This window comes from Suricata suricatta, chromosome 10, assembly GCF_006229205.1.
Source record: "Suricata suricatta isolate VVHF042 chromosome 10, meerkat_22Aug2017_6uvM2_HiC, whole genome shotgun sequence".
Lineage (NCBI taxonomy): Eukaryota > Metazoa > Chordata > Mammalia > Carnivora > Herpestidae > Suricata > Suricata suricatta.
The window spans coordinates 14,932,283-14,957,246 of record NC_043709.1 but is presented as its reverse complement, the minus strand read 5'-3'; the positions used below and the strand labels follow the sequence as shown (position 1 = coordinate 14,957,246).

Sequence of the window (24,964 nt, the reverse complement as noted above, 5' to 3'; positions counted from 1 at the left end):
GCATACCACACCTTTATTCTTCCCTTTAGAAGACTAACTTTATAGGAATGACCGACTACTCCCTTCTGTGAAAACAGCCTCGACACCCAGTGTCACCCTGGATACAGCATCGTTCTTCCTTTGACTTGCTTTTGCTCATAGTTTTCCCTGCTCTGTGTGCTGTGTGCCCACCACTGCGTTGTTTTACACTGTGCACGATGGACCTGCCAGTGTGCCCTTTCAGCCCTGCGGTGAGAAGGTCCAAAGATAAGGCACCTTCACTCCCACTTAATCGTCCCAGCAACCCCGGGAGGAAGCTGGTGGTGTTCTCCATTTCACAGATGACAGTTAGGATCTTGTTGCCATTGAGAGAGGGGGCGAAGATTTGAATCTTCCAGTTGCTCTTTCTACAGTACTGTGCTACTTTCTTTGGGAGGATGGATGGATGGTTTCAAATCTGTTTGTATCTTAGCTCCTTCACGTTCTAATATGCTTTATTGTTTGGGAGAAATTCATTTGATACACGGGTGTACATATTGTGGAGACTATATTCATTTAACTTGATTTACACCTGCTTTCAAAAAAAGATCTGAGGCAAGCTACAAACTAATGTTCAAAAGGAAGAAATGGTGTTGAATCAACTAGTATTTATTTTGCAATTACTATATGCCAGATATCCAGCAATAAAAAGAATTTTCTTCTTCAGGGACAGGAAGAGGAAAAACCTCTAATGGATCTTACCACCTTCTTCAATATTTCTCCTTCACTTCATGACTAAACTGGTTAGACCTCCAGATTTGCTTCCTTGAATCTATCTCTTCCTCTCCTTCATCTCCCTCCAGGTTGGTTTCCACATACCACTCCTGGCCAAATGCTATCAGAGCTAAAGCTCTGGACATCACAGCTCCCCTTTCACATTGGGAATGTTTTTAAAGTCTTAATGCCCAATGTATAGTGCTTAAGATGCTATTCCTGAAGGACTTTTTGGGCCAAACCTCAGAATGCTCTGACTTGATGCAAACTGGGTCCGTCCGCTCCTTCAGAAAAGAGCTCTCATGTTTAACGCGATTATAGTAGGGCTAGTGTAAAGAGCAAATAGCTGAGGTTCATGTTGGTGGTGGAGCTTTGCCCCTCAGGGCAAGAGAGACCTTGGAGGCAGATGAATAGGAAGGGAAGGTATGATTGAGGTGGTCTGGCAGTAAGAATGGGGAATGGAATTAAATTGCCCAGCTCTATAGGATATGGAGTCTGAGACCCTGAAAAAGTAGCTGAACACTGCACTTTATTTTCTGTTATCTGGAAAAATGGACTTGAGAAATGTTTAGAATGAGGGGTGATTGTGGGGCATTGAGGAATCTAACCAAGAACAAAAATGAATGATGTGCAGAGAAAGTGGTTGGGTCATTGGTTGGGGAGGAATTCTTCACGCTACCTTATTTCTCTAATAAAGCTAGAACTTGAGACAGTTCTAGAAATCTAGCATACACATTTGAATAGGATATGTCAATGTCTTGGAACCTGTAAGAGGATTTTTTGCTTTCCACTTCGAGGTTGAGTTCTGAGGCTTTGAGTTCATTCCACAGATTTTTGCAGAGGAGCATGTTTAATGGATTGTTCCCTCAAGATAGTAGAAAGAAGGTAGAATTTAGAGTCAGATAAATCTTGGTTCAAATCTGCCTTTAATGGCTTCATGACTTTGGATAAGTTATTTTAAGCCTGGGTCATGGCCTCCTTATCTATAAAATAGGGATAATATTACCTAACTTATTACGCAGCTTTAATTAACTGAAGTTTAATGCTGAACACTGAGCACAGGGCACCTAGGAGGCGTTTACTCAGTGAATTATAGTTCTAATGATCAAGGTCCTCAAGTGGTCTTGTGGCCATAGCACAGGCTATGGAACCAGACCCTGACTCTGATTTTGAACTTAACCATTCATGTGGCCTAGGACAAGTTAACTTAACTTTGCTGTGCCTCAATTCCCTCACCTGTCAAACAGGGACAGTAATAGTACCTACATCATAGGTTTGTTAGGATTAAATGAGTTAAATGAGTTATATGTCTAAAGCCCTTGAAGCAGTGCCTGGCACTGAAGAAGAACCTATAACTGTTAATTTAGAAAAAAAAAAAAAGGCAGGAATTGAAAATGTAGCACTGAGTTGATTTAGCCTGATAAAAATAAGTGGGGAGTATACTCCATTACTTCTTGTTTTCCTTGACCCTTACATTTTCTAATGGGCAGCGCAATACCCGGTACCGAGTTTAGAGCCACACTTACCTACCTGGCTCCAGGTAACAACATCTAATTTCTGTGTTACAGACATTGTAATTTTCAAGCCTTCTTGCTTCATTCAATGACCCTTGTTATCCTGGGGAGAGGGAAGACCTATCTATCTTGGAAAAGATTAAACTTGTCTGTTTCTCAAGGGTATAATACAAGTTGATCCAGCATAGGAAAGTATTAAAAAACAAATAGGAATAGTGGTTGGTCTTTTCTCTTTGTCTCAATTCACCTGTTAACCTTTATTGAGTGCTTGCTATGTACTATGTGTTGTGTATCCTAAGTACTTTCACATGTCATCATATCTAATCCTCTTATGTTAAAATTTATAAGGGAGATAGAAGTATCTCTTTTGCAAGAGGAATAGGAAATTGAGGTTCAGAAAGACAAAGTGACTCTGAGCTCAAGGGGACATAGCTAGAAGTGGCAGACCTAGTCTTTAGATTCCATATCTAGGTCTCATGTTGCTTTTACCGTCTCTAGTGTGTTTTTGAGTACAGAAGAGCAAAAGGTTTTCAGGACCAGCATGGTACTTTCTCTGGTAATGTTAGGTCCTGATCACCTCCATTCTAGTTATAGAATGAACTGTTAATTATGGGAGATATGTATTGTTCTAGGCTAGGATTTCTAAGCTTCTCCTCCTCCATCAGGACTTGCTCTGATAACATATCTAATGGAGAGATTGGTTGCCATCATTATAATTATCACAACAAACAGTGATCAAGGGCTCCGAGGTGTACAGTAGTATCTTAGTTCCTTGAATCATAGGTTATTTAGACTAGAAGGACTCTCAAAGGTAATTGGATATATCCATTTCAGTTAATAGGTGAAGAAACTGAAGCCTAGGGTCATCAACTATAATGATAGAGAGATGGCTTGGTAGCCATAGAGGTCACCTGGGCATATGATTGCCCTATAGCAAGCTCCAACAGGATTCTGTTTTGGAAAGGTGGCAAATTTTGGCCAAATTAAAGGGAAAAAATATTTCAGATACAGTCAGGTAGGTCTCCAAGAGGAGTCCTCATAAGAGAGGAAGATGACACTGATAGCAATAAGGTCTTCATTTACGTGCTAGAAGAACCTGATTGATCGGGACCTAATATTGAGACAGTTCTAGAAATACAGGCTACACATTTGAATAGGGTATGTAAATATGCTGGACCACCTAAGAGGACTTTTTGCTTTCCACTTCGAGGTTGAGTTCTGACTCTTTGAGCTCATTCCACACATTTTTGCAGAGGAGCATGTTTAGTGAGCTGTTCCTTTGTTATACCTTGTTCTTGTTTCCAGATAGAAATTATATAACCTCAGTTACTGGTGTTTAGTTCTAGGAGTAACCTCTAGTCATGAAATACAACACAACCATACACACATGCCACCCCAGTTAGGCTAATTCCCTTGTGTCAATACTGTTTGAGCATATCTTCTGAAATCTGAAATAACTCCTAGTTCTCTAAAAGGTATTTGGCCAGAAGCCACATCATAGGCCATGCTATAATAACAATAGTGGCCACTTATTGAACACCTGCTATGTGCAAGGTGCCATACATAAATGATAAGGAAGTTCTGACAGGTAGTAAAGTTGAATAACTTGACCAAGGTCACATGTTTAGTAAGCAGCTGCACTGGACTCAAACCCATTGCTGCCTGCCTCCTGAGCCTGAGCTTTTTAGAGGCTACTCATAGGATATAAAAACCTATGGGGAGGAGTCCTTGTGAGTCTGGTGTGTCACTGAGCTGTTCCTAGTTTGTTTGGTCTCTAAATTGAACAATGGTTTTACTTTTTAGTTTATATTTGACTTGTTGCTCCTGTTCATCTGGAAATTAAGCACATAAAGAAGGTGAGGTGGTTGACTGTTGGCTAGCAGTTCTATAAAGGTATTTATAGCCAGAAATGCTAGTTCCCCCTCCCTTCCCTTTCAGCCTCAGAAGGGGGAGAGAGTAAGGGTTAGAAGTACTGAACAGGTTAGGTATAATTTAAGTTGTATGAAAGAAACCAGCCTTAGAGAAGCCAACATCTTTGGATCCAAACAATCTTAGAAGGCTGAGCTTCTGAATAGATTGGCACATTCAAAATTCAATTTGTATTGCCTCACATGCCAGTATATTTTCTAATTAAATTAAGCCCTCATGCTAGTTAGGGCTTTGAGAGCTTTTCTTTTCTTTTTCTTTCTTTCTTTCTTTCTTTCTTTCTTTCTTTCTTTCTCTTTCTTTCTTTCTTTTTCTTTCTTTCTTTTTTTTTTGTAATGTTGTGTTTTTTTGAGAGGATTGGCCTTGCATTTAAAAGCAACAGAAAATTTAGTCCTTGATACTATTCTAAATTATCGGTTTAAAAGATTAATTCTATGAAGAAACTGTTTAAAAGATATTTTTATAACTTAATGAAGGGCTTTCCAAAAGATGATTTATTTCTCTGTTTCTTTATCATATATGCCAGAAAAAGTTTAGGAGAACCACTGTATTGGCAGCTAGGTTCATTTTTTTTCCAGATAATTTATGGAATTAGCATTTCACATATAATGGCAAAAAACCCACAATCTTTTTGGTGTTTAAGTGCACTTTATTTTCATTTATATTGGACTTTTACTAAACTTCAGTTTACAACCTTAGCCTGATGTCTGTTGTTTCTCCATCTTTTATCTAAAGTTAGTTTTTACTAAGCCTCCCGTCTATAAATTCCCCAGTTATAGTTTTCAGATTTACAACTTGTTCTTCCTTTTTTCTTTCTTTCCTTGTTCACTCATTCATTTATCTTTTATTTAAAAATTTTCCCTTTTAATTATAAAAATACTGCACCAACAATGAGTTTTGTTAAAGAAACCACTAGAAAGTCCACTGTATAGTTGCTCTTATTGTTTTTTTTAAGGTTTATTTATTTTGAGAGAGAGAGCGTGCATGTGTGCACACCAGCAGGGGAGGGACAGAGAGAGAGGGAGAGAGAGAGAATCTGAAGCAGGCTGCATGCTATCAGCAAGGAGCCCAATGTAGGGCTTGATCTCACTGTGAGATTGTGACCTGAGCCGAAATCCAGAGTCAGATACTTAACCAATTGAGCCACTCAGGTGCCCCCAGTTGCTTTTATTTTTGCAAACACTTAAGCTTTTAATGCATCCATATACTTAGGTAGGTACTGTCACTGTAGACATCTAGGTTGGTGTTTTACATTTTTCCACTGATGCCATTTTAAGTAGTTTTCCATGTTGTTAACAGAGATTTTTAGTCATCTTTTTTTTTTTTTTACTGCAATATAATATCTTATTAGGTGGGTGCATAGCAGTTTATCTCCTCAGTCTCCTGTTGTTAGATATCCAGATTGTCTCTTTCTTTCTTCCATAATATTAGATAACACTGCGGTGCATATATGACTTTTCTCTCCTTCTGGAGAATTTCATTAAGATAAATTCCTGGGAGTAGAAGTTCTGGGTTGAAAGGTGTATATCTTCATGGTTTCTTGGATATGTTGCCAAATTACTTTCCCTTTCAAAGTTTATGTCAATTTATACTGCTGCCAGCAATTTGCACCTGGATTATTGATGCCCATTTCTTAGAAGGCTTTATGTCCTCAGTCTTGTTCTCTTTTGATCTGGCCTGAAAGCAACAGCCCAAAATATTCTTCCAGAATGCTGTACTGTTCACACCTACCTCAGTCTTCCTTGGTTGCCTGTCACCTATCTGTCAGTTTAGGTATACATTTTTAAACCCAATCCTTCTAGCCACCTAACATCATCTATTTTAATTATTATACAAACCATATATGAAACAGCCTCTCCTCAGTTTCTTCAAACAACCCTTCTTTTTACCTCAAGGTCTTCCCTCTGACCATTTCTTACATTCAGAATTACTTCTCTGTCAGCGTTTCTCCATGTCACTTAATTTCAAAACTTACTTCTTCTACAAACGCTGACAACACAGAACCACCTGTAATGATGATATCTTTAGTACTTTATGTACTTCTAATGAGTTGCCAATAAATGTCAGTGTGGCCAACGAGAAAAGTACACAAAAAAGAGGCAAAGATATTCAGTGGATATTTTTTTTTAAAGGAAAACTCAGGATTCATAAGAACACTGCGTTCTCCCTGAATAAAACGAGAAAGAATGAGAAATTTTTTGCTCAATTTTAGGGTCCTATCACTGTTTCTGTGACTGTGGACAAGTCAACTTGCTGCATCCTCTGTTTCAGCTACAGAGTGGAAAATACAGTGTTGCCAGTCATTTCAAGAGAGTCATGACACTCTCTTGGCTTCTGGTTATTTTTTCCTCAATATGATGAGCATCATAATCATTATAATTTTAATATTTACTGAGTGTTTACTATTGCCAGGCATTGAAATGGTGTGTGTATATATATATGCCTTAGGTGTTTTATCCCTAACAGCAGTTTGGAGAACTAGGTACCCCCTCTATTCACATGAGAAATCCACTGATATTTTGTTACTTGCTCAGCTAGTTAGTAGAAGAGCCATAATTTAAACCTTAATTCTTACAGAATTGCTTTTCTGAAATATCAGTCTATCAGATCTCTTCCCTGTCTACAATTCCCTGATATGAAAAAGAAAGTACACACTCAGTAACATTGGAAGACCCTTCCAAATTTCTATCCAGTTTACTTTTCCATTCTCCTCCTTCTCCACTCCCCCATCCCCCACATGTGTCCTAAATTTCACTCTGGCAGAGCTATTTATCTTACAGATATATCATACCATTTCACACATCTGAGCCTTTGTTTCTGTCTCTAGAATGCTTTCCATTTGCCTCCTGGCAAACTCCTATTCATCCCCCAAGGTCCAGTTCAGATGCTCTCTACTCTATGAAAGCATTCCAGATTTCCCTGGGTAGAGTTAGTGGCTTGGTACTCTATGTTCTCTTGTCCATTTTTCTGCTATAGTCTTTCACAGGACTTTTTAATGGTTTGCTTACATGCCTCTCTCTCTTGCTTTAATATGAGTGTTGAAATATGATATGGAAAGGCAACATTTTTAGAGACACCTTTTAAACATAGCCACAATTAAAACTCTATGTATTTAAAATAACATTGTTTCCCTTTTTTCCCCCCTCAGCATAGGGCTACTTTCAAATTTGAATCAACAGATGAAGATAAAAGAAAGGTAAGCCTTGGTGCTACTCGGTGTGTTTGTGTGCGTGTGTTTGTGGTATGGGTGTGTTTCATTCATGGACTTTCTAAACAGTGAACTTGTTTTTATCTGATGATTGTTTAGTTTTTCGTTTCCTTTCAGTTCGTTTTTAGGAACTCTGAGAAGAAGACAAGTACCAGGGTTAGTATAGATTACACACAACTTTCTCCTGTTCCATCCCCACAGGACCATTATGCTTGCGTAAATCAGGGGAATGGGAACAGTTCAAAGGGGACTCTCCCCATATATTCTCACCTCCAGAGCTTGACTTTATTTGGAGATAGACCTGTAGGCTGCCCAACATGTGTTGTTGATGTTGTGAAACTTGGCTTTGGCTTAAGTTTTGGGAAAGCAGCTGTTGATGCTGCTGCGCCTCAACTTCACATCGTTCCCTGTACTGGCAGTTATTTATGTTGTCAGCAAGTGCCTTGGTCACTGACTTCACAGGCATAGAGAAAAATGGGAGTCAAGAGACTTACAGTAGATGAGTTATTGTAAGAAAGGGTACGGGGTGCCTGGGTGGCTCAGTTGGTTGGGTGTCTGACTTCAGCTCAGGTCATGATCTCATGGTTCGTGGGCTTGAGCCCTGCATCAGGCTCTGTGCTGACAGCTCAGAGCCTGGAGCCTGTCTTCAGATTCTGTATCTCCCTTTCTCTCTGACCCTCCCCTGCTCGCGTTGTCTCTCTCTGTCTCTCAAAACAAACAAACAAACAACAACAACAACACATAAAAAAGAAAGGGTGCATCTGAGATATGGCCATGTAATGTTATGTTTGCCTGTTGGGGTTGCCTGTGGTTGCTTTACATAGCTGATGCTGATTAGGGCATGATGTTAAGGAGAAGGCTACCAGTTCCCCTGAGCATTTTGCTCAGCCCCATACATCTATCCCTGGCCTTACAAATGTCAAGACCAAGTGAGAGGACATGACTGAACCAGTGTAAACCTGTCACTGTTGCTGAAAAAATTGCTTAAATCCAGTACTTCGCTGGAAGTGGTTTGATAATACCTTGAAACCGTCCCTTTATTTACCTCCACCCCCACCTAATGTCTACATTTTGCTGATTTTACCTCTTAAGATTCCATTAGTCCATTCTCTCCTTAATCCCTGCCCTAATTCAAGCCTTCATCTGAGTTCTGTACCAGTTTCCTAACTGTTCTTTTTTTGAATTATATGCCCTTTCAGTCCACTATCCATAATTCTAAAACAACAATATGATCATGTCACTGCCAGACTTAAAACCCTTGAGTGACTTTCTTTGCCTACAGAATAAGGTCAAGCATCTTAACATGGTATACTACATGTGCAGTGATCCGATCTCTGCCCATTTTTGCAGCCTATTGCTTACTATTCTGTGTTATATTTTATGCCTTAGCAATATGCTTCCATTATATACATATACACATATACACATCCCTTCTGTTTCTTAACTTCCTAACTTTGCATATGTTGTTTTCTACCTAAAATGCCCCCTCCTCCTTGTAACTCTTCCTCTTTTTCCCTGATTAATTCCTACTAAGCTCCAGGAGCACCTTCTTCAGGAAGCCTCCTCTAGCATTCAATCAAGGTCAAGTACCTCTCTTCAGTATTCCCATGAAATTCTACGTTTATCTGTAACACTATACTTCTACATTGTCTCTTAATTATATATTGATGTTTTTCATTGTTAGACCCTGCAAACTCTAATGATAAATACTATTATATATCTTTATATCCTTGACACCTAAAGTTCCCAGCACATAATAGGTACTCAAAAAGTATTTCTTGAATGAGTGACATGAGGTATAAACTGGAAGTTAAACATTTTCTTTTGGATTTGAACAATGTAAACAAGACTAGAGTGTATTGTAGAATGGATTCTCAACTAGGGATATGCTCTTTGGAGAGCGTTTTCAAGATAGGCCTCCTCAGGCCTACTCCTTAATCTCATAAGTCAGAATTTGGGAGGTGGAATCTAGGCTTGTGTATTTTTATAAATGGTCTTCAGGAAATAAGTACTTGCATTTGGTGGGAGTGCAAAATGGCCACAATCCCTGTGGAACAGAAACTGGCACTATCTACCAAAATTACAGATGCATTTTGCCCTTCGACCAAGCAACGTCACTTTTAAAATCTATTTTGTGGATAGGTTGAACCCAAGTACACAAAGCTTCGTTGAAGCACATACATAATAACAAATGATTAGAAGCAAACAAGTCTCCAGCAATTAGGGAGTATTTGAAGAAACTCGGGTGCATCTACATAATGGAATATTATGATATAGGAAAGAGAGGGAGAAGGGGAGGGGAGGAGAGAGACAGGTATATACTAATGGGAGAGAGACTTAGTGGGGGAAAAAAGGAGCAGGTGTTAACCTATTTTTTGACACACTCTTGATAGGTATTCAGGTGAGGAGGAAGCTATTTTTATTTGAGAGAATCCATACTATATCTATTGATATCTATATCTATTGATATAGTGCCTTGGGGCTCAGACAAGAGAATCTTTGATAGTACTTTTACTGGTCTAAATAAGTACATTAAGGGGCACCTGGATGGCTCAGTCATTAAGCATCCAACTCTTGATTTCAGCTCAGGTCATGATTTCAGGGTTTGTGAGTTTGAGCCCCAAGTCAGGCTCTGTGCTGATAGTGTGGAGCCTGCTTGGGATTATCTCGCTCTCTCCCTGTTTCTCAGCCCCTCCCATTCCTGCGCATGTGGGTCGGGGTGGGGGGGCACACTCTCAAAATAAATAAATAAACTTTAAAAGTAAATAAATAAATAAATATGTACATTAAAAGTAAATAAAATAAATAAATAAATATATGGAGTGAGGATTCCCCTCACTACATATAAGTTTCAGTTGAGGGAGAATAATTTCCCACTTAGTTGTTAATAAAGCCTGTCTATTTTCTGTAACATACTAGCAAAATCTAACATTTCAAAGTATTGTCTTTTACTGCCTGCTGGGTCTTTGGAAACAGTAACTCCTGTACTCCTGTTATTTACTGTGATAGTGTGTAGATTTCTGCTTGCTGGGAGGCCTGATATAAACAAATGCAATTAGGGACCTAGCTAGCTCTCTTATTAATGGCAAAGCATAGGCAAACAGAATTATTTTAGTCTCCAAGGGTTAAAATCATTAGTGACACTTTCATGTCTAAGGCCCTAAAAACTTGAAGTGCTCTAAAGGATCCACATTCTAACAGCTTTTTTCTGGTTCTCAGTGTAGACACATAGACTAGTAGGCATGTCTCCACATTAAGCCTAGTCTGAAAATAAGAGGAACTCAAGTTAGTGTCCAATTTGTTTTGCTGCCCTAATTCTCTTTTCCCCTTTCCCAAACATGTCTCTGGAGCTTCATGCCAGCAGCCCCATGGTAACTGCAGCACCTTTTTCTGTAAACTACAGGTGCTGCCTTTCTGAAGAATGCAATACCTTCCTTCTCAAAACTTTTATGACAACTTAGAAGTATATGTAAGGGCAGACAGAGCCTCTCAAAAAATAGTACTTGATTATACTGAGCTTTTTTGGAAATGGTTATTATGGTTATTAATGATTCTTAGACCTAATTGCTAACAGTTATGTAGTGTTTTGCATTTTTACAAAGATTTGCTTTGCACTAGTGTTGTAAGTATGGTGTGCATATCACCATCCCTATTTTATGGATAAGAAACTGAGGCTCACGTTTAATGACAACTTGCTAACCCTCACATGACTAGTAAGTGTCTGATCCTCAAATAGAGGATAGATTTTCTGACTCTATATTTAAGGTTTGAAATTATGACTTAGTAGCTTATTTTCTCTCTTATTTCATTCCTTAAGACGCCGGTTAGGCAACTAGACTTAAATTGGAAAACAGCAAAGAAAATTAGCAAAAAGGAGTGCTTAAGTTTTTCCAGGGAAGTAGTCAGGTACAACTGTTCTATTTTACATATAATGCAAAGGTTCCAGGTGCATGTGGATCATTGTGTATTTGGATATAAGCACCTGTGCTTATTGAAGTATTTGCATTACATCTTCTACCTCTAGGCTGTGGTGGTTTGTCCATACATAAACAAATACATCAATCATGCAAATAGGTAGGATGGGGGGAAGTATGATGAATAATCTGAAATTTAACATCAGAGGAAATGAAAGCTCTTATATTAGCTTCTAAAACACAACTGATCTCAGGACCAATAGAGTGCTAATTGCAATAAATGTTGAAAAATGCATGTCATAAAATGACTAAAAGAATTGCAGCTCTTTCCCTTGTAAAATCAGAATACAGGTATATCAAATGCGGAAAACCTCAGTTGTTGTCTGAGATAAATTTTCCTAGGGGCCTGGGTAGCTCAGTCAATTAAGTGTCCGGCTTTGGCTCAGGTTATGATCTCACGGTTGGTGGGTTTGAGCCCCGCATCGGGCTCTGTGCTGACAGCTAGCCCAGAGCCTGGAGTCTGCTTCAGATTCTGTATCTCCCTCTCTCTCTCACCCTCCCCTGCTTACGCTCTCTCTCTCTCTTTCAAAATAAATAAAAATCATTTAAAAACTTTGAATTAAAAAAATGACTTTCCTCAAAAGAGTGAAGTTGAAAACAGCCAAATTTCAACCATTTATCTCATTACCTTTAAATTCACATAGATAAGTCCATTTTCTATAATAGCAGAGGATAATTGCTGAGTTGAGAACTCTTTGAGGACAAGAACTCTGGCTTAGTTTTGTTTATATTTTCAGCCCCCAATACTGCATGTGGCATAAAATAGACACCTATAGTAAGCACCTTTTAAGTAAGTGGAGGGAACATGGAGATTGAGTGGAGGCTAGAATTCCCATTACTTGTACAATATTATTGGACTTTGAATTTGATATTCTCTTAATTATATAGCAGAATCTCAATGTAATGTTTACATGGAAACAATGGACATAAAAGTATTCATACAGGATGATCACAGTCATGTAAAAGTAATAAAAACTATTCAAAGAAAAATGACTATAAAGAAATTTGCTAAATGGTGGCTATCTGAATATTATTATTGTAGATGATATTTTTCTTTCCCACTTCTGAATTTTAAACTTTTCTATTATAGATTATAATGATTTAAGAACATGATAATTATAGGAGTGCCTGAGTGGCTCAGTTGGTTAAGCATCTGATTTCGGCTCAGGTCATGATCTTGCAGTCTGTAGGTTTAAGTCCCATGTCAGGCTCTGTGCTGACAGCTCAGAGCCTGGAGCCTGCTTCAGATTCTGTGTCTCCTTCACGCTCTGCCGATTCCCCACTCACACTCAGTCTCTCTCTCTCTCAAAAATAAATAAACATTTTAAAAAAAGAATGTGATAATTATATAACATGTTTTATATTCTTCTATAGTAATGTGATTAGTGGCATAAGTAAAAACCAATACTTTTTAAAAAATCATTTATTTCCTATGAAATTGAGTAGTCTCGTTATCTTATATATTACTTTGGTGGAGAACATAAAATAATGTTACTGGTTTGGAAATAATATTACTTATGGAGCCAGTTTATGGTATGAAATAAGTTTATATGAACATGAAAGTTCATTCCATCATTTGAAATTTTCTTCTTTTTACTTCACCCACCCCAGATTGGATATACTTGGCATATTAGTAAAGATCTCTGTAGTCTACAAATATTTTTTCAGTAATTCCTGTGTGCCAAGTCCTGTGTTAGACCTTGGTTGCTAAATTGGCTATTTGCCTATGGTGTGTGGTTTGGCGCTTTCTTAGCTACAGATGCATACTGAAGATTGCCATTGTAGACTCTAGAAAATGAACAGGTAAATTTCCATATTAGAGTCCCCTAAGGAAAATGTGCCGAAATAGGACCAGCAGTTCTATATTGTGAATCCATGCTTAGGAATAGCTCAAGGCATGGATGCTTGCTTTGAAAGCTCTTTACACTTATTTTAGTTACTTGAAATTGTTAAGCTCCCCAATTTTCACTAAAACAGAATGAGCTTTGTATGCCTTGTAAATTTGACTCAAATTGTATTTGATGTCTCACCTTAGGAAATGCTTTGATACATGATGCAAGCACAGTTCTTATTTAGAAGACAGTAACTTTAAAGATACTCATTTTCAACTCTTGATTTCTTTAAAACACTCTCTCACACAAACAGCCAGAAGCATCCTAAACCTTTTACTTTTCAAAGTTCCTTTCCAGCTGGGATCTGACATAAAACTTGACCAGAAGGGCTGAATTGTATCACAGACCAGGGTGAATGCCTTATATTAGTTCAAAATAATTTAAACTTCTTTTCAGACTCCTTTTTTTATTTTAGATGTTTGTCAAGGCATTGGGAGATTCAATGTAGGGAGAAAGAACAAAACAGCTCTTCTGCCTTAGCAAGCCATACATGGGGCAGCCCATACATGACCTTTGGATCATTTTTTAGGATTTCTTTCTCAGAATAATAATAGTATCTCCAATTTGTACTTAAAAGTTTCAGATTCAGTTTCTCATAAAAAAAAAAGAAAAACTCATCAAGAAGTTCCACTTCCAGCCATGACAGTGGGAGAATTCTACAGACCTGCTTCCCACTAAAACAGGTGAAAATTATTTTTATAAAACAACCATTTAAAGTCCCTGGAAATAGTCCACAGAGCATACAGTCAGTGAGAAATACTTGTTCAAGGAAATCTACTAAAACTTAGTAAGAAACATGAAAGTGTGGTATTTGAAATGAGACCTGCTGCCTCCTGCCCTCCTATTAGCTGAGCAAGATGGAAACTGTTCTCTAAACTGATGCATTCAGGAACATAGAGCTCCCTCTTTCCTCTGTTCTCAGGTGGAAGGCTGTCTTCCCAGTAGGGATGTAAGATCAGCATTTCTCATCCTGTCCCAGCTACCTGTTGCTGAGACTAAATTCTAGATGAGGGCAGCTGAGAGGTAGGGTCCACCAGCCCACACTCAGGGGACAGAGCTACACCATGGGTATGGCACCAGTGAAAATAGAGGAGCCTGATTTGCCCTTTCCCTTGGCTTGTGGGGTGTAGATTCTATTCTGGGAGAGGCAAGCTGAGGATATCTGGGGCTGCTGTTCCCCTAGCCCCTCAACTCAAACTCCCAAGGAGGTGTCACCCAGAGAAAAGCATGTTGTTGTCTTTGCCCCAGCATCAGAACCAGGGCTCCAAAATTTTGCCCAGAGGAACAAACAGATCTTATAACAGAGATCTCTGAATCTCTCCCCAAAGGAACGTACATCATTTGCAATAGAGTGTGAAGTTCATGCCTGAGGGTGTGGGTTGTGGAGAAAGGAGGAGTTGGAGGGAGACTGACAGATTGATTCATTGCACATATAGGCTAACAGGAAGATGGGCTAGTTTACTAGAGAGAAAGGGGGAAAGAGACAACTGGGAGGAACCTTCCTGTGGTTAGAACAAATCTTAAATACCAACTTCAGAGACTATCCCTTCAAAGGAGCCCTAATAGATTGGTTCAGTTTGCGGAACAATTTATGCCCAGGACATTGTTGAAGACAGTAGATCAATCAGCTGGTAGTTAGTGGAACTTAACAGCTGGGTGTGGTCAGGAAAAGAGAAGGTCAAAGAGAGGCCAGCCAAAGCCACTGTCATTTTAGGATAACTGTGGCATAACGAAGAGAGAGCCCCCAGAAGAGCAACATCTGTAGAGAAGGAGGGGAAGAATATACTTAAATAATTCCTCCAGTTACTGAGCAGATAAGCAAATAACAGTAGAAGGTCTTGGAGGGTATGGGCCGTATCCAGTGTTGCTGCTATATATTATTTAAAATGTCCAGTTTCCCAGAAAAATATGAGACATGTGAAGAAACAGGAAAGAATGACCTGCACACTAGGGAAAAAGCAGGTGACAGAAACTGAGAACGGCCAGATGTTGGGTTTAATAGACAAAGACTTAAAAGTAGCCATTATACTTATATTCAGAGAACTAAAGGAAGCCATGATTTAAAAATAATGCAAGGGTTGATGACAATGTCACATCAAATGAAGAATATCAGTACAAAGATGGAAATTGTTAAAGGAAAAAGAATCAAATGGAAATTTTGGAGTTGAAAGGTACAATAAAGTACAATAGCTACAATAAAAATTCACTTAATGGGGCTCAACATTTGGGTGAAGCTGTCAGAAGAAAGAATAAACAAACCTGATGATTAGATCAATAGAGTGTATACAAGGTAAACAACCAAGAGAAAAAAGTAAAGAAAGATTCAGAGAAATATGGGACAACATTAATGTACCAACAGATATATGATGGAAGTACCAGAAGGAGAGGAGAGAGAGAAGGAAGAAAAAATATTGAAAGAAGTGATGGCTGAAAACTTCCCAAATTTATTGGAAAACAACGTACACATCCAGGAAGCTTAATAATTCTGAGCAGGATAAAGTCCAAAGAGATCCACAAACAGGTACATCATAGTAAAAATGCTAAAAGCCAAAGACAAGGAGAAAATCTTGAAAGCAGCAAGAGAAAAAGGACTCATCATTTACAAGGGAACCTCTATAAGACTCACTTTTCAAAAACCCGTAGGCCAGAAGCAGTAGGTTAACATATTCAAATAGCTCAAAGTAAAAACCTCAACTAAGAATTCTGTTACCAAGAGAGCTTTCTTTTAATAATGCAAGGGAAATAAAGACATTTCCAGATAAATGAAAAACTGAAAGAATTTGTTCCAGACCCACCTTATAAGAATACCAAAAGTTCTTTAGATTGAAAACAGATGATCCCAAATTGCAATTTGAACTTACAGGAAGAAACAAAAGGCACTGGTAAAGATAATTATGTAATTGTACATAACAATATAAGTGTATATATTTCTCCTTTCTTAACTGATTTTAAAAGCATTTATATACATAATATGTATATAATGTATTGTTGAGCCAATAACATACAGAACTGTAACACGTTTGCAAAAACAGCACAAAGGTGGATGAGAGCAAAGCTGTATTAGACTAAGGAAGTGACTCTAGATAGTAATTCAGATCCTCAAGAACAAATCAAGAGAATCAGAAATGATAAGTAATAATGCTAATATAACAAAATCTGTAAGTATATGCTTGTTTTCCTTTCTCCCCAGGGTGTTTAAAAGACAAAAATTATTTAAAGTAATAATTATTATAATGTACTGTTGGGTTTGTAGCATTCATAAATATATATAACAATAATGCCACAAAAAGGGGAAAGGAATAGCATCATATAGAAGTAATATTTCTATATCTCTCTGGAATTAATATTAATCTGGAACTGATTCTGATAAGATGTATATGCTAACTAAGCTCTTGAGCAACAACTAAGGAAATTCTGATTCAGGAAATAACTCAGTTTTTTTGAAAACGACAAAGGGTTGTTCAAAGACGTTAAATAAAATGTAAATAAATGAGAAGACATCTCATGCCTATGGATTGGAAGACTGACTTTTGCTAAAATGGCAATACTTCCCATATTGATCTATAGATTTAAAACACATTACCTTTTAAAATCCCAGCTAGTTTCTTTGTAGAAATTGACAAGCCAACTCTAAGATTCATAATGAATTGAAAGGGATTCAGAATAGCCGGAATAATCTTCAGTCTAACGCTCTCCCAGCGGAGCTATCTAGGCAAGCCCGAGCCGGAATAATCTTGAACAAACCTGGCTCACAATTCCCGATTCCAAAATGTACTAACCAAGCACCAGTATTCAAGATAGTATGATACTGGCATGAGGACAGATTAAATATATATATATATAGAGAGAGAGAGAGATGTACATCAATAAGACAGTATTGAGAGTCCAGAAATAAACCCATGTGTCTCTGGTCAACTAATTTTTGACAAGGTTGCCAATACCATTCAATGGGGAAAGAACAGTCATTTAACAAATGATGCAGTGACAGCTAGTTAGTCCCATATAAAAGAATGCGGTTAAAACTTTGCCTGATACTGTATACAAAAGTTAACTCATTAGAAATGCCTGCGTGGCTCAGTTGGTTAAGCATCTGACTCTTGATTTCTGCTCAGGTCATGATCTCATAATTGTGATATCGAGCTCTATGTCGGGCTCAGCCCTGGGCATGGAACCTGCTTGGGATTCTCTGTCTCCCTCCCTCTCTGCCCCTCCTCTGCTTGCACTTTCTCTCTCTCAAAATAAATACATAAATGTTTTTTTAAAAAAAAGTGAGAAGACAAACTACAGGATGGGAGATAACAGTTTCAAATTGTATTTCCAGTAAAAGACATATCTAGACTATATAAAGAACTCAGTAATAAAAAGATAACCCATTCAAAATGGGCAAAGGATCTAAATAGACATTTCCCCAAAGATAGGCAATTGCCAGTAAACGTATGAAATGATAACTCAACATCATTAATCATTAGAGAAATGCAAATTAAAGCCACAGTGAGATTAAAGTTCACACTAGTATGGCCAGAATAAAAAAAATCAGATAATAACACGTATTGGCAAGGATGTGGAGAAATCAGAACCCTCATACCTTACTGGTGGGAATGTAAAATTGTGCAAGTGTTTTGGAAAACAATCTAGCAGTTCCTCAAAAGGTTAAACTCAACAATTGTACTCCTAGGTATCTACACACAAAAAATGAAGAGATATGTCTACACAAAAACTTATATGTGAATGTTCACACGATTATTCATAATAGCTGAAAGTTAGAAACAACCCAAATATCTATCGATTTGTGAATGAATAAACAAAACATGTTAACCATACAATGAAATATTATTCTGCCGAAAAATAAAGAATAAAGTAATTGGTGAGTGCTACAACTTGGATAAACCTTGAATCCATTACATGAAGTGAAAGAAGCCAGACACAAAGGCCACATAAAATATTATTCCATTTATATGAAATGTCTAAAATAGGCAGATCTGTAGAAACAGAGTAGATTAGTTGTTGCCTACAGGCTAATGGGAGAGGGAAATGGAGAGTTACTACAAATGAGTATTGGATTTCTTTTGGGGGTAATGAGAATGTTCTGAAATTAGACAGTGATGACGATGGTCATACAAGTGTGAATATACTAAAAACCAATGTGTATACGCTTTTAACACAGTGAACTTTATGGTATGTGAATTCTATCTCAGGAAAGCTTGTTATTAAATATAGCAGGTATCATACCATCATCTTTCCAAGCAGTATATGAATATTAACACATTTAATCCTCACAACAAGACTAGAAATTAGGTACTGTGTTTTGCTTTACAGATGAGGAAACTAAGACATACAGGTAATGATTTGCGTAAACTAGTGAAGTCTGAGGCTGTGATTCAAGCCCATGTAGTCTGGCTCCACAGCCCCTGTGCAACACCATACTGCCACTCATTAATAGTTGAAATCAACCTGTTGTACAGCTTATAAATTGATTCTATTCATTTTATGATTTTAGGCATCTAAAATTTGAGGCTTGATGCAGAGTATAAACAAAGCTTTGACACTGAGCTAATTATCAGTATTGACAGTAAACAGAAGAGCATGCTTTGCAGTGTGACTACATAGGGTAGCCAGTGAGGCTATGTAGTTAGTGTTGGCTCTCCATAAACAGTGACCATTGGAGCTAGGCATGTTGCAGATTTTTTTTCGGTTCCTCAGGTTATTTTTTTTTGCCAAAAATGTATGGTTTCTTTTTCCAGCATTTAGCTCTTTTCTTCCTTACAAAGTTTGGTCATGTACTAGGGAAAGGGAAGAACATGTATGTATATCTTTGACAATTAAAAACTCTTAAGGACATGAAGAGTTACTGACTGTACAGACATCTCTAGTGTTCCCAACTTCCCCATTTATAGATGAAAAACTGAGAAGTTGACTTACCCAAGGTCACAATTAATGAATGGAAGAAGTAGGATTCAACCTGTCTCTTTTTCTGTCTCTTTTTCTGCCTTCAGGGATAGAATTCACAGAGAACTCACAGTGTAGTAAAGGACCCTGAATATCTTCTAGTACAGTGATTCCTTCTAAGGTATCTTGCACCAAGGGACATCACACTCCAAAATGCTTTCAGTAATGAGAAGCTCACAGCAGCCACTCTGTTGTCAGATAGCTTTAATTAGAAAGTTTTTACTTGTATGAACTCAAGTCTACTTTGGTTAATCCTCCAACCTTACCCACATCCCTCTCTGTCTCTACCTTTGTCCACAGTTTGGCTTGTCTTCCGACCTCCTTTCTGCCACCCCCATCTCTATCATCCCCCATGCCCCCTTACTGCCTACTCATATTTATCCAAAAGCTTTCTCTGGCTGAAGTCTTTATAGTTTATTCCTTCAGTCTTTTAATATACACTTTAAATTGCTAAACATTGAAACATTTACATTCCTTATTCATTTATTTTACATATGTTCAGTCTTCCTAATATTATAAATAACTTGAGCCATGTGCTTTTTAACTCCCCAACCCAAAATAGACTTCTTATCACGTAGAATTTATTTCTCTTGAATAATTTGCATGTACTTGAATTTTAAGTTGGGAATATTTTGAGTTGTGTGCCTGTATGGGGGCTGAGCACACAAGTGCTCAGTAATGGGTACTATAGATTTCAAGTGAGCATCATAGAATTGATAAAATTAATACATAATTGCAATGTTATTTTTATTACATCAGCATTTTCCTTTTTCAAGTGGCTTTGCCATTAAAAGACAAATACAAATAAAAATTTCCTAGGCATATTGTGCATATGTAGAGTGTGCCTGTTCATGTTTCTTGATCTGTTTGTCCATCTGGCCATCTTTATGATGTAAGATGCATTAGCCTCCAAGCTTAAGATTTTTAAATATATTATCTCATTTAATATTTATAAGCCCTAGATGTCATTTCTATTTTTAGAGATGAGGAAATGAGACACAAGTGATTTCAAGAAATTTGCCCAAGATCACATAGCCACAAGGGGCAAAGCTTGTGCTTAAAGCCAGGTGCTTTCTTCACTTCAATTGTACATTTCTCAATAAGGCACTTGTAAAGTGAATTGCATCTTACAATATGTTTTCTCAGATGCTCTCTATATTAAATAATTACAATAACTGTGATACAGGTATATTTCTATCTTACACATGAAGAAATTTAACTTCAGATAGATTAAAAAAATTTCTCCAGATCCAAGTTCAGAAAATAGTAGAGCTAGGGACTAGAGAGAATACAAATAGTCTGTTTTGTTCTTTTCTTGCTGTATCTTCTTGTGTCTTTGAGGATCCCTAAAATCTCACAATTGTCTCATTGGGACAGCTTAGCTTTCCTCTTGTTCCTTTTCTCAGCTGTATTAGTCTGCTCTGGCTGATGTTAATAGAATGCCATAGACTGGTGGCTTAAACGACAAAATTTATTTCTCAGTTTTAGAGGCTACGAAGTCCAAGATCAGGATGCCAGCAGTAGATTTCGTCCCGAGGCCTTTTCTCTTGGTTTGTAAGTGGCTGTCATCTCACTGTGTGCTCACAGGACCTCTTTGCGCAGAGAGGGGTGGAGGCAAAGTGTGAGTGAGCTAGCTCTCTAGTGTCTCTTCTTGCAAAGGCACTAATCCCATCAGACCAGCACCCCTCCCTAATGACCTCATCTAACCCTAATTACCTCCCCAAAGGCCCATCTCCAAACACCAACATATTGGTGGTTAGGGCTTCAATATCTGAATTTATTGGGGACACAAACATTCAGTCTGTAACATGAGCTTACCATCAGAGCCCCTGACTATCTTCTGTCACCTGGGACATTAGAGCTGAGAACCAGAGATTCAGGGATAGAGTTACTAGTATAGGTTGAATAGCTGAGTATTGTGGGTAGATGGCATTGGAGAAAAAGCAAGGAAATCCTAAAGAGATTATATAGGAAACACTTGGATAAACTTTTAAGCAAAAAGGCAAAGGAGCTGTAGAGATCTGTGGGACCATGATCTGTATCAGCCCACTAAGGTAGCAGGTTTATGTTGTCCTAGTATCCATCCTTCATCCTTGTTAGGATACCGCATAATCAAACAATATCTTGTGCTAAGAATTCACTAAAGATTAAATGAGTTAATGAGCCCTTATTTGGTAAATTATAATAAGCAACAAATGATGATACTTCTGTATTTGCTGATATATTAACTTAAAATACTAAACTATGTTTTACATAGGTAGTGGAGAAAAGGGCTTTCTGAAAAATAAAGACTCTTACATAGTAAGAGAAGCAGAGTTTGCTGGTACTGTATTTGAAGAGAAATAGAAAGTTTTGACATGCCCATTTCTGCCCGCAGTCAAGAAAGGATGGGCAGCTAATTTTGTGAGTTTTCATTTGCACCGAAGTAGTCTTTCCTATCCTTTAATGAACTCTTGATGATGCAATATGTCTTTCTCAGGATTGCTAATTAGAAAACAAACTTGAGCCAAACTTACGTAATTATTGTTCCTCTGCACTTTCTTTTCAATCTTTTTGGCAGGATTACCATGGTATAGAACATAGCCAGAAGGACTGTCTTACTAAAAAATGTATATGTGCATTAAGGTAAATTAGAGGTGAAATTTAGGAAGTGAGATAAACCTTATTCACAAGGACAGTATTCATTACATAAAAAGTAAGAACTACCATCACTTTCCATATGACAAGCAGGAAAAAGAAATGCAAAAGTGTATACCAATAATAGTTAAGATAAATACTATATGGACCTAGCAGCATAAGTATTCATTTAGAAAATTTAATCTTTATCTTTTTATAAAGAAATTCTAAATTTGACCTCCAGAGTCCTTTCTCTAACCTTTACTAAAAACCCAGTTTAGAATTCTGGCAGTGAGTCATTGATTGTTTAATATTTCTTTAAAATACAAATTTTTAATAGGTCTGTCTTATAGAACTGACAGCATTGTTCTGTTAATTATAGTAAGCTTATTTTAGAACTTAATGCCTCTCTCTTTTTCTGTGTCTTGTGTACATATGCACACATACACACACACACATACACACACACTCCATGTGCTGTACACAGAGGGCAAAAGTTTAGAACTATCAGATTTAGGTGGCTGACCTTCAACTCCAGTTGTGAACTAAAATTAGATCCCTGTGGAATATATATCCAGTGACATCCATCAGAGGAGAGAGTAGGCACAACCTTGAGAGGCCAGGGAGGTATCATTCAATGGATCCTGCCTTAGCTACAATATTCCTTTTATATCTTATTCTTTAATCTTAAAAATTCATGTGACTTTTTGTATTGTGAGTTTTAATGTATTTATTTTCATGTAAAAATTCTTCCCCTCCCTGCCCCCACTAAATCTTTTAGTAAACCAGTGGTTAGAGAGGATGTACTAGGATTGTCCTGTGACTTTAAGTATCCCTGGCACTGTGCCACATCTCCCAGATGAATGTGCATAGTCTATTTTAAGAGCAGGGTCCTATCCCATTGCTATAGGAGTACTGGTTGGAGCAAGAGCATAAATCAAGCATGTGGCTAATGTTGTGGACATAATGGACAAAAAGTGGGGTGTGCAGGAGTCCATTCGTATTAAATAAAAAGTAGTAGACTATAAGAATAGGTATTTACTTCTAGAAAATAGAGGAACAGAAACATTAAATAATATTTAAAAAGTGATAATAAGTAGAACCATATTTAAGGACTTAAGTCTGTTTATATAAGGAGGGAAAAAAAGCAGTCCTCAATAATTCTTTTCATAGGCCTAGAATTGCTTTCAGTGTTGGGACACCCATTTTTGCTTTATTTCTTACGCATCACCAAATGACAGTAGAATGAAAAGAGAAGTAGGACTGGTAGGTAAGAATCTAAGTCTCCTTTTGCATTCTAGCTCTCTGTGCTACCTTAGGCAAATAATTAAGCCTCTCTGGGAGTCAGTTTTCATATGAAGAAATTAGCAGTTTTAAAAATTAGACAGGCTTCTTTCCCATAGTGTATCTGAGAATCTTTAATACTTTAATAAGCTTTATAAGTTTCTCAGACTTATTCTTCTCAGTATCTACTTTTTTATAGCACCTTTTGCAATTGCTAGTGGTTGTTATTATTAAATAGTCGCTATAGCCCCTTCTAACTCTTTAATATTCTGATTCTGTAAGTTGCACTCATTTTGTTTGGCTCATCAGCTGTTTTCTGGCCTGTAGTTATCATAGGGTTACTGCCAAGTTGAACTCGGTGCCTGTGCTGTGTGTATACCCTGTCCCTCTTTCCAGCTTGAACTGGAAAGTTATTGCATTTTCCTGTTTCTTATAAATAAAACAGACATTAGTGCATGTCTTTGGCAATGTTCACTTTCTCTGTTCACTGTTATTTCATTTTGATTTAGTTATTCATCATTGGCCCATTTTTATTCTAAATTAATATATAAATCTTTACTTGAATTTCCCAAATAATAGTAAAGACTTTTTAAAATCTCAGCTGTTTACATCCTTTGATAAATATGGATGTTGGAGAGAAAACTAGATGTCAAACCTACATATAGGCATATTATTTCAATCATGTAAACAAGCCTCCTTCAAGATACTGCTGTTGGCTGAGATCTTTAATTATAGGTCTTGTTCTTGGAAGTGTATAATTTTAGCTCTTACTATGTACCAACATCTTATTTACTAAAACAACACCATAATGCATATTATCCCCATTTCAAACATAATGAAACTAAAGCTCAGAAAAACCAAGTAATTTGCCCAGATATCACAGGTAAAAAATACAACAAAGTGAAGACTGACTCTGGAAGTCCTATTCTTTATTATAGCATGTAGCCTCTTACTAAAGTGTATGGTAATAATATATATGGCATAGCACATGCATTGTAGTGATAATGTTAAATAATATTTAGTGGATATTTATTTTTTCTGAGAGCAGTCTCATTTAATTCCCCCAACGACCATATGAATAGATATCATCATACCCATGTTACAGTTAGGGAAATTTAAAAAATTGACCAATTTATTAAAAATCACACAAATAACTGAGTGGCACCTAGGAATTAAGCCCAGAACTTTAATGGCCTATGTGGACATAAAATTCTGTATTTAGCACATAGTGCTTTGAAGATGTTGCACTTAGTATATATGTTTATAAGTACCTATTTAGCATATTTGACAGCATCTTTGTACCTGTGGAAGAAAAAGAAATATATCAGACAAATCCTACCCCCCCAAGCTGATGAGAGAGATAAGAAGTCTCCATAAATATAATTCAAGGTCAGAGGTATTAAGTGCTATAAAAGTGGTAGAGGTAGAAGAGGTTACTTCTAAGATTACAAAGAAGATATTTGCCTTGAAGATAGAAAGAATTTCAGAAGGTCAGGGTTTAAGAAGACATTCTAAGTCCAGGAAATAACATGAGAAAAGGCACATATGTTCACATAGGTTGTCAAGAGCAGGTTTCTCAGCCCAGATCAAGTATACTGTGACAGTAAGTTGAACATGAGTTTTAAAAAGGTTGATGTATGTTGGGGAAGGATCTGACCCCGTCCTAGTTAATGAATTTAGATGTACTTTATTTGAGGTTTCCACTGTGGGACAATTAAGGAGAAATGTCTACCAAGCAATGTAGTTTTCTTTTTGCTGCCAGCTTTAGGATGTGGGTTCCCTATCTCCTGAATGATTAAGACCTCTATCAACCAAGTTGTTAAAGTTAGAAATCTGAGATATTCCTTGTCTCCTCTTTCTTCTCCACCCTGA

The 24,964-nt window shown here is 37.4% G+C and overlaps 1 protein-coding gene across 6 annotated transcripts in view; it reads left to right on the top strand.

Annotated features, from left to right (window-relative positions):
* RIC8B (RIC8 guanine nucleotide exchange factor B) overlaps positions 1–24,964 on the top strand; it is a 98,779-nt gene that overhangs the window by 1,138 nt on the left and 72,677 nt on the right. For all 6 annotated transcript variants that reach the window (XR_003914022.1, XR_003914020.1, XR_003914021.1 and 3 more), the window contains exon 2: positions 7,321–7,368. Coding sequence is in view for 3 of the 6 variants with exons in the window: in XM_029953175.1 (XP_029809035.1) it covers positions 7,321–7,368 (48 nt within the window). In the remaining 3 variants the exon portion in view is untranslated. The remainder of the gene's footprint in view (positions 1–7,320; positions 7,369–24,964) is intronic.